The sequence below is a fragment of the Drosophila willistoni genome (genome assembly GCF_018902025.1).
Source record: "Drosophila willistoni isolate 14030-0811.24 chromosome 2R unlocalized genomic scaffold, UCI_dwil_1.1 Seg167, whole genome shotgun sequence".
NCBI classification, from domain to species: Eukaryota; Metazoa; Arthropoda; class Insecta; order Diptera; family Drosophilidae; genus Drosophila; species Drosophila willistoni.
In genome coordinates, this window is record NW_025814050.1 from 16,669,961 (window position 1) to 16,681,084 (window position 11,124).

Below are 11,124 nucleotides of genomic sequence, written 5' to 3' on the forward strand. Positions count from 1 at the left end.
TGAATAAAAATTTTTCGCTGAAATTATTTGCTAATGGCTTCAGTACAACTACAATTCATCCTCGTACACATTTGCATTTATAAGATTTATAGACAGCAAACAAAATGGCGTTGCTTCTATTATATGTTGTGCTTCCCTTGGCTTTTACCGTTATCGATGGCCGCCATTTTGTTTGGGCTCCCTAGCCCCCCACCCCTCGCCACACTCCAAAAACCTTTCCCCATTGCAGCAATCACCAAAAGATAGACGAAAGAAGAAAAAAAAAAGTTTGTTTGCCCTGGCAACAACTTGGCCAAATTGCTTTGCTCAGAAAAACAAAAATGAACTCAAACTCAACTCAAGTTACGAGCTGGAGTAGGGAGTGGGAGTTGGTGTGGGTGTGGGAGTGGCAATGGCAGTGGGCCATTTCGTGGTGGGTGTGCAATTGGGGAGCAACACGAACAGATATAATGAGCAACTGGCTGCCAAGGCAACCAATGGCAATCAATAGAATATACAAGAATCTAGTTAAAAAAGCCTAGTGCCTATGGCGCTTGTCCTTTTTTCTCCTTTTTTTCCAATTCAAGGAAAAAAAAGTTAGACAAAAGTCAAAATGTCTCGACTGCCAACTAATCAATGTCATGTAAAGGATTGTAAAATTAAGTTCAAATGTTGCGATGATTGTTTCGAATGTTTTCTGTTTGTTTTGATAACGCTTTTGCTTTGTTCTGAGGTCCTTATCAGAGTAGACTCTTCAATTACATAGATCCTTAACTTTTTTGATGATATAAACGAGTGTCATAAGCCTAAAGATATCATCTTCCAAATGATTAAATTATCTACATTTGTAAAAGGTAGTTTATGATATCATTCTATTCTAAGATACATTTTAAACAAAACTAAACTTGGCCAACTAATTTTGACAATGTTTAATAATTGACTGGGGATGATAAACATCAGACTTTAATTAACAAGGCTTAAGTTTCGATATTTTTAAGTACACTAATAGGTAGTATTAGCCATAGGGCAAGCTGGTTTAAGATAAACTTTCTACTTTGCCTACTTTAAATTTTAGTTATAGTTCATGCCTACATGAAATAACTTCTTCAAAATAAAAGCAAAATAAATCTAGATGATATTAATATGGCTTCCATTTCGAAATTCTCTTTAAACAGAGAGAAGTTTCTTTAAGAGAGAAAAAGAAGAAGTTTCTTTGAGAATGAATGACAACAAAGAATAACAAATATTTCGGTTCTATATTAGATATAGTATGATAATTTGAATTTCCTACTCCAGTAAGCAAATTTTATGATGGGATAGATTGGGATGTTTTCTGAATGTTAGCCAATTTTATGGATTTTACTTTTTCTACAAGTACCTACTTAGATATTAAGACTCTAAACTTTTAAACAATTATTACCTTTTTTGGATATTGTGACAAAAAATTGTTATAATATATTAAATTGCAAGGTTTGGTTTAAATTTCAAATAGGTCGTAATCTAACCATCTGGTTAGAAATCTATATCTATATCTATATCTATAAAATCTAGTACTATATAAAGATATTTGTAATACCTTTTCTTTAATAAAAAAACGTGCTGTACTTTAACAAGACAAAAATATTTAAAACTTCCTTTAAGTTGACAATGAAATCGACTTTGTCAAGAGTAGATTGAGACCTCTTGATATCGTTTTGTAGCCTGCCAAATTGTAAAAATATAGAGAAGAGATTTATGCCCCGCACTCACACACACAACCAGCAATAGTTGAAATAGCTGTCAATCAATCCAAAAGATTTGAAATTCTCTTCTTGACCTAGTGCCTTCCACCTTTTCAGCATTCTTTTATTCTTGAATTCCTTGTGGTTTTATTTCTGGTCAAATGATTCCCATTTCGATGAAGATCATCGATATTGTATATCCTTTGTGCGTTTCTAAGCTGAAAATTCCCTTTTGACTACTGGCTTTCCTTTTGTGTAGGAAGATCATTTAAAGGATAAAGGCTGAAGTAGAAATGCGCAGTAGCATTTTTGATTTCTTACAGTTCACTGTACAGTAAGCATAGGCACTCAGCTATCTAATGGCAATCTGGTTTTGCATTAAAGGATTGTAATTACAAAGAATTGATGTGGAAAATATGTTGGTTTTAGGTAGCGACTTTATGGAGTCAGGTTTGCTAAGGATGAGATACCAGTAGAGTGTGTTGGTTATGCAATATTTGGGTGGTCCATGTCATCGATAGGGCAAAAAGATTTAGATGAATTTGGATGAAAGGTTTTAAATAAAAATGGATACACCAAATAAGAAACCGTTTTCGTCCAATAAGGATTTGCCTGATATAGTTTCATTTCATTCCACCGATTTACATGACGATGGTGAATTATATAAATCGGTGAAATGGAACTATACAAACTTTTCATCCAAATTAATCCAAATCATCTTGCCCTATCGATGGCATGGACCATATCCATGTCGCATGATCAAATGCGGGATTATAGATATGCAATTTTGACGCTTCTTTTTTTAGAATCCTTTTTTGTTAAACAAAAGTTATAGCAATACAAATGGATAACATTTTTAAAAATCGTACCGATTGTTTTATGAAAAAATCTATATATCGCTCCTGTAAGGAATTTATTTAAGACCTCTAAGAAAATACCCACTTTTGTTGGTTTGGATTATCCAAGATCGAAAAATGTATTATATTCTTTTAAAGGGCAGAATAATGCAACTATTAAAGACTGAAATGTAACAAAATTGAACCAAAATATTTAACAGATTGCTGTTAAGCTGTAAAAATAAATCAATTCGATTGATATTTTCTTTCAAAATTAAAAATAATACTGTAATAATATATTAAACAATTTATCTTTTGTTTACTGGCTTTGAAATATTTTTAAATAAATTATGCTAAAACTCAGGACCGATCGGTGGAACTATTCCTTCGATCATCGTATTTGATAGAACTGTTTTTTAAGAATGTATTTTTAATTTCATAAATGGTTTACTAGCACTCTGACCTTAAATTCCCAAAATAATTTTTTTTGGAAACCTTTTATCTTTGCCATTTGTACTAAGACATATAATATATTTGATATTAAATATATATCTAAATTCAAAAAGTTAACTTTTTGTTGAAATTCCAAGTGAGTCTGACTTCTCGATGGTTTTTGAAACTAAAGACATCAGTGATCATAATTATGAAGTACAAAATAAGTGAAATCATGGATATGATCTTATTAGACGAATTGTCATTCGATTTGATACTCCTTGACTTATCCGCTTAGTTTTGAGTTTTGAGGCATTTTGTTAGCTGATTTGCCTAAATAGCAATTCAAATACAGGCTTAATCATTGCAACTTACTTTGTAGTAATCCAGTGTTGAAAAGTTTTGATAGCAGGGCACATTATACAACATATTCCACAAAAGAAGAGCTTGCTAATAGAGCTTATTCAGATTCTTATACATGCAAATGTATCTTTATCACAAACATTGCAAAAATTTCAATAAATAAATTAATTTATAAATTCTTTCTTTCTTTTAATTCACCGCACAAACTCAAATTTTATTCCCTCTCTTTTTGTGTGTTTGTTATTTTGTCACAAATTTGTATGTCACAATTATTTGCATTAACTGAACAGTTCCGTTATGCAAATTAATTTGTGCTAAATTAATTTTTATGATGTGAAGTTCCACTTAATTTAGTTGTTTTGTTTTTTATTATTCTCTTTTTTTTTTGCAAACCGACGGCTTTTGCGAGCTTTCGGTAATTTACTGTTGTCCGCCCTCGCAATGAATGTCACATAAAGCTGCGTTTTGACTGAATTTTTTTTTCGCTGAATATTGCCCTATGGTTTTCCGATTTTAAAAGCTATGGCACTCACTCAAAACTTATATCACTCACTCGTTCTCGTTCTCGCCTTCATCGAGATGGAGCATGAATATATATGGCCCATGGCCCATACAGTTGTCCCACTCTTGCACTATGCCCTTTCCCTTTCTCACCCTGTGAATTTGAGTGAGTTTTTTTCTTTTCTTGTGTGTTGTTTGGATTTGTCTCAATTTTGGGTTAGGGCGGCGTCAGGATCATCGAATTGTGTGACGGGAGGGGGAAGGTATGAGACAAGATGTATTAACGGTATTCTCTAGCAAGTTGGCAGTTCGTATGGGGATAAAGCTTCCTGGAAATATGTTTTGGCTTTTGGTTAAAGGCATTTTTAGTTTTTTTACTCCTTCTACGAACCAATTTAAAAACACTTGATTGGGCGCCAAGCAAAATGTCACCATGGATTAGGCTCCATATCATATATGTATGGACAGCTATGAAGCCGCTGGTCTTTAGCCAAAAAGAAAATCACAGTCCAGACCCAGACTATTGTGTAGATTCTTCTTTAACTTTTTGTTGTTGTTTTTTTTTTTTTTTGGCCTTTGTCTGGCGTCTGGGCGACGACAATCTTTTTGGAGCCAAGTTATCCCCTTTATGCTTGACCGCATCGCGACAGTTGTTTAACGTGTTTAATTAGCCCTGCAAATTCAATGAATTGCGACAGTAACAGTTAGGCTTAATATAACAAGCCAAAAGGCAATAGATTGCCAAGAGTAACAGAGAATGGCGGAGGAGGGGAAGAGAAGGTACGAGAAGAAGTGGGTGTAATGTCTCCACCAAGCCCCCCATCCCCTCTAGACATTGGTCAAATATTTATTCAGCCATTTTGAATTTTGGGAGTCCTTGCCCTGCCAATCCTCCCCTGATTAAAGGTCCATGTGGGGCGCATGCGTCCTAAATGAAAAGTTATGGAAAGTGCTCAATGTAACCATATGTCCATGTAGGGGTAATGGGGGCGTGTTCCCAATTCAACAATTGACTTTGTCTTTAAAGCTACGAGCTAAGCATATGTCTTTAAATTGCATTAAAAAGATACATAGTTAAGAACTTGTCAAGAAATTTAAAACCATCAAATTAATGCCGTAAAATTAACCATAGGGCACAAATGTGAAATAAATTGATCGTATTGCATATATTAATAAAAAATATAATAATAATGCAAGGCAAATAATATGCTATATAAATATCCTTAACAAGAAGCAAAATCTGTTTTTTACTAACGGCAAAATAAAGTTATCTAATCTGTTATACTCTCTATATACATTAGTAAACTTTAAAGTATTTATCTTCCAATTCATTCAGTAAATAATGACTATTGAATGGTTTCTTAGTTTAATTATCTGTGATTTTATTGTATTTACTAAAAGTTACTTTAATTTAAAACTCAAAGAACTGAACGTAGATAAATTTTAAAGTAGATAGAAAATTTTCAAAAATTACATATTGTGAAACATCAAGTCTCGGGACATTTTCATCACATTAATCTTAAAAATTATTTCATTAACTAATAAATCAATACAACAACTCAGTTAATGTAATGCTTCAAGTGATTTTTAAAAAGTCTTCATAACGATTTTAAATTTTATGAATAGTCTTTTTCAGAATACAATCTCATTGAGATGACTTCAGAATACCATCTCATTCAGATGATTTTATATTTAAAGAAAGACGTAATCAAGACATATATGTTTTGGATTTATAAATCGACTAAAATTCGAAAACATCCTCAGCTACGACTTTTTGCTTACATAATCAATGTCTCGCTTTAAGAAATGTTCAAAATGAATTTTAAGTGTTGAAAGATTGTAAATTTTGAAACACAAAAAGTGAATACATTTCTTATAAACATAAAGAGTAAAGAGTAAAAATATACATTTTATAAGAATATTTTTGTTTTCTACATCGTAAAGCGTGAGTTTTTGGTAAAAATATTATTTCTTAAGTTATAAAATGCTATGAAACGGCTAAATCGCTCTTAAGATTCATTAAAGTTAAGTCCTTATCCCTGCAAATAAAGGACTACTTTGAGGTATTTTTATTACTTCTAATACAAATACAACTATAAGATATTTTGCCTGATTAATGTTTAATATAAGTATTCAATATCTGATAAATTTTTAAAGTTATTTTGTATTATAAATAATATACTGATATTTTACTGTCCCTAACGCAAAAACCTTTAACGCAATATAATTTGTTTCAATTGGACCTTCTGTTTCCTTTTCTTGTTTGTTCCATTCGTGGCTTAAGTTCTTGTTTTTAGAAGCTCTAATAAATTTTAGAGATATTGATATGAAAAGGAGTGGTATGGCATTTATCCTTTGACAAAGTCGGCTGATAAAATGTTGACTCCTGATTTACAGAATACCAGCTCAGTTCTTATGAATTTCAGCTGGCTAAGACTTAGAGTTGGACATTTGTATAATATATTTGTACTTACAAATAGTTAGCTGTTTGTGAAAACATCGAAACTAAGAAATTTAAACTGTTCTTTAAAAATAATTTGATCAATACTGTTTTATGAGTTCGGGTTTGGTATTTCTGTTTAGTAGTAGGTCTAGTAGTAATTACATTTTTAGACTAAAATCGGTTTTACTACATTTTCCCATTGGATTAATGAGTTTAACAGATTATTATGTTCAAGTATTATAGTCTAAGTCTAAGAATTGATGTATAGGCAAGAGGGAATAGGGCTTAGTGGATTCACTACAAAATGTATGTAAATTTTAAAATGTCATAATGGCAATTGCAGAGTATGCCTAATTTTCCACATATTTGTTTAAACTGAAGTAAATCTGTTCCTTACAAACAAAAGGGGGCAAAAAAAAAAAACTAATAAACATAAAGAAATGTTCTCATATTTTCTGTTCAGTTGAAATATTTTTCATTCATAAAATTCTTCAACTCAGACTACAGTGTGATGGTGATGGTGGTGCTGCTGCTGGTGGTGTTGGTGGTGCTGCTGCTGCTGTTGGCCACATCGAAGTAATAGGATTATGTGTACATACATACATATGTATGTGTGGTGGTTTGAGCTTGGGCACACGTGCTCAATGTCAAGAGTTGCGGCCTCAAATTCCCCCTGCCAAGCCTTCGACTTTAACACCAACTCCGACTCCAACTCCAAGTCGACCAACTCTCAAGCTTCAAGTTATATATGCAGAAATGCATCAGCAAGTCAAAAGCTTGGACGGTCTCAAATGCCAGTTTATAGCCTTGGCGTTGTTATTTTCTTTTATTATATGTATTTTGTTTTCTTTGTTTTTGGTTTTATTTTTATTTTTAAATTATTATTACTGACGGATTTCCGAGTCATTAGACAAAGTTATGCCCTGGACCACCGAGTCTGTTTAAGCTACTTAAACGAACCGCCATTGCCATTGGCTGTTGACTGTTGACTGTTGGTTGTCCACCCGGCGACACCCACGCCCCAATGGTTATAAGAATCCATCCGAGATTTGTGGTGGTGGTACGTGACTTGCTCATGTCGCAATTGACAGGCGTCAGCTTAAGACCTTAACAGCTCAGCATTTAATAAAGCAAATAAACTGAAGATAAATGCGACCAACAGGCCCCGGACAAATGTGAAGCATTAATTTCCGTAAAGGGAAGACACTCACATCCCTCCACTCCGCGCCTCCACCATCGAGAACTTTGGTCGATGGTATGATGGGGACCCACAGCATTCTCTTCTTTTTTTCACCCACACCATTTAAACACAAATCAATAACTTTATTACGAATGAATACCAATAGCATTAACAACAACAACAACCAGATAAAATGATTTTTTTTTTTCGGTTTCGTTGTTGTTCTTTTAACCAAAAGAAACCCTTTGTGCCATGTTTTATGAGCTGAAAAGCGTCTTGTTTAACTGCCTGGGACAATGAGCGCCCGCTGAGCGCGTTAAAAATTTTTGCCTGGCTTAGTTGGAGCTGGCGACAGACTAAATATGTGTGTGTGTGTGTGAGGGTCTCTCTGTGTGTGTGTGTGTGTAAGGAGTAAGAGGTGCTCTTTCTTTCTTTTTTTTCGGAGGGTCCTAACACTCCTCATATTCCCCTGTTTACATTGACCAAGCGCCGTGTGGTTATTATTTATGCCATTGAATTGCCATAGCGCCAGTTGACAGTGAGAGTTAAGGCAGCTGGAATCTGCTGGATAATGATGACTCAGAAGCGGGTGAAAAGTGGTGGGTTTTTTCCTTTGTTAAACGGTCAATAAAATGGTACTTTGATATCACTCCAAATGATTAACTAAACTAAGCAGGAAACCCCTATGAGTAAAGGCGTTTTTTTTCTTAGATAGGCAACTAAATGAATAATTAGATGAATAACTCTATACTAAACTTTGTGAAGTATATCAACTCAGTTTTTGTTTTAATTAAGTCATTCACTAACCAATATAATAAAGAATTTATGAATCGTTTAAATAACTTGATTACCAATATAGTATTTCCTTGTCCTCTTATCTTAACCTAGAAGCAAATTAAATTTTTGGTAATTCTAAACTACTCGATTCCTTCAGACTAATTTCTAACACCTGTTGTTAGCTCACAAAAGTTTTCATAACACATACATTCTCCCCTCCAATCTCCATCCCTCCTCGCTGCCACAACTTAACCCATTCTAAACCTTATCAAATTCCAGTTTATTGACTTTTGTTGATACGATGTTTTTCTTATTCCTTTTTTGTGTTTTTTTTTTGTTTAGCTGTAAGGCATTTTAGTGTAAACGGCGCCAGATTTTGAGACTGTCAACAATATTCTTCATCGTTTCAGTCAGTTGGGTGTCCAGTCCGATAAATATATGTACATATATGCATACAAGTCATTATTTTCTGATAGGGTCAAGTGTCAAGTAGCTTAAACGAAAGCAGAGCAACAATATTAGACACACATGCATGTAAATAAATAAATTATATTCACAGACATAAAATATGCCACATAAAAACGTTTCTATTCTTACACTAGAATAGGAGTTACCCTTTAATGAATAACGACAAAATTTAAGGACTCATTTAAGACGAATTTTGTATCCCGGTTAGAATATCAACTGTTAGCCAACCGTTTCGCTATATATAATGAGGCTTTAAATAAAAATATACAAATAAATTCCATTGAGGAGGTTTATAAAGTAAACAATTTGGCTATACACACTGTTCCTTTAAAAATAATTTGGAATAGTTTTGATATTCTATGTATCAGTTCTATCTATCCTACACAAAACTACTCAATACTTTGGTCATTGATCGTATAGAGTTTAATTTTTTATTGTTTACTAATGTCAGGTAAAAATATATTAAATATTTGAACAATTCAGTTAATTTATATGCGAAGTGTGGAAAAATTAATAAGAATACAAAGTCTTTAGTAAAAAATTACAAAAAAATTGAAATTATTAAAATTTTGTTGAAGAGTTTAACTCTTAAATGCAGTTAAGAAAAGTTATTACAATTATTATTAATAAAACGGTCTGTGAAGAAACAAATTAATTGTAATAATAAATAGTACAAAAAATTAAAATTTTGAATCTATTTTTTTATTATATGTGCATAATAATGTTTTGTTAAGTTAAGTTTGTTAACTTTCCTTTGCTGTGCCAGGATAAAGTTCAAGTTCTTTAGTCTGTCGTTTTGCCAGATATGCTTAGGGAAAACCAAGAAAAGGGAATTAAATTAATGTTAATAAAGAATAAATCCATAATAAAGAACGTATTCAGAATATTTTTTAACAATTTTTGTATTATTAAAATTGCTTTAGTTATCAGAGTTTGTAATTGTGGGGACTTCTAGAGAAAAATCTTTAGTCCTTTGCCTGTAATTGTTCACATAAGCCTTACCAAAGATTCATTTATTATTAAAACACTCTGCTCAATGGGTGGAAATCTGCTCATGTACTCATTGTTTAAATAAAGTTGAAGCTTCAAATATTTAAACTCTTTCAGAGAGTTAAAAAACGTAGACCATAAAATGGCTAATCACATTGTAATCTCTTAATTTTGGTTAACCCAATTTCTTGGAATATATCAAAGAAAAAACGAATACCCCCCCTAAAGCATATAATTTTGCTCAAGTATTTGGGACTTTCGAAAGAGAAATGCCACCGACTCTATGTATGCCCATCATAGACATTCCAAAGCACTCGTTTAGATCAACGGATAGCACACCTTTTGCCAGAATCAGCCTTTCCAACCCGACGATGACCCATCCTCTATCCACTTGTAACTCATCATCCATGTCATTCCAGGCCCAGAGTTTGAACTGATGAGGCTCATCAGTGTCGCGAGATTGTGGCACGTGTAAACGACACCCAAATTAGAAGGAGATTATTTTATTGTCTGGCGTGCGCAGTTCTCATCAAAGTGTCTCTCTCTCTGTCTCTCTCACACTTGGTTTTGTGTCGTTTCTTTTGGTTGATTCCAAGAAATGAGTTAAACTGAAACTTAAGTTGACAGCTACTACTTCTACAACATATCGCAGGCATCTCCAATCCAAAGCTGAGTCTGGGTTATTTGATAAGATTTTTTTTGGCTGCCATCAGCTTATCAGTGAGTACAAATCATCGTTGCTTGGTTGCTTGGTCTAAGCTCAAAATCCACCCACCTTTAATCATTGTCATGTAAAATGTCTGGCTTAAAATCAATTTCCAACTTGGCGCCACTTTAATGACAAACACCTAAAAACCAAAAAAAAAAAGAAAAATCAAAAGGGGCTCGTGGACAGATTGAAAACGGGCGGGCAACTAAACGGCATGCTGTGCCAGCCTCAAGTTAATTAAGTTATAAAAATTATATTTTATGCATATAATTTGCATTTTTATGGACCTCAAAATGTAACGTGTGTGCAGTGTCAGTTAGTCAGTCAGTCAGTCAGTGTGTGTGGATTTGATTTATGGCCTAGTGATCTGTGGGCGTCGAACGAAAAAAAAAAAGCTGACAAATTTTTTCAAACCAAATTTGTGTCTAGGTGTGACTTATTGCATTTATATCTAGATAAGGTATTTTTCCACCGATTCCTCACTCTCACAAATCTACAATTTCACGAAAGAATAAAAACGAGAGAAAAAAGACTTGAAGGCATCCGTGGAAGATTCGCATGTGCCGTCCTTTTTTTTTGGTTTTTGGTTTTAAGGTGTTTCGTATCTTAAAAAAGCCACCATAAAAAAAAACCGCAACATCAGCATCATATCAGACTCAAAACCTGCAAACAAACTATCTAAGCAAACTACTAGAAATAAATGACAATTTATTTATTTTTTGTTT

The 11,124-nt window shown here is 33.3% G+C and overlaps 1 protein-coding gene across 1 annotated transcript in view; it reads right to left on the bottom strand.

Moving 5' to 3' along the window:
- Positions 1-3,481, bottom strand: part of LOC6642822 (developmental protein eyes absent) — a 29,853-nt gene extending 26,372 nt beyond the window's left edge. Inside the window, exon 1 of the mRNA XM_023175782.2 lies at positions 3,344-3,481. Coding sequence (XP_023031550.1) covers positions 3,344-3,397 — 54 coding nt within the window. The 5' untranslated portion in view covers positions 3,398-3,481. The remainder of the gene's footprint in view (positions 1-3,343) is intronic.
- Between the last annotated feature and the right edge of the window lie 7,643 nt (positions 3,482-11,124).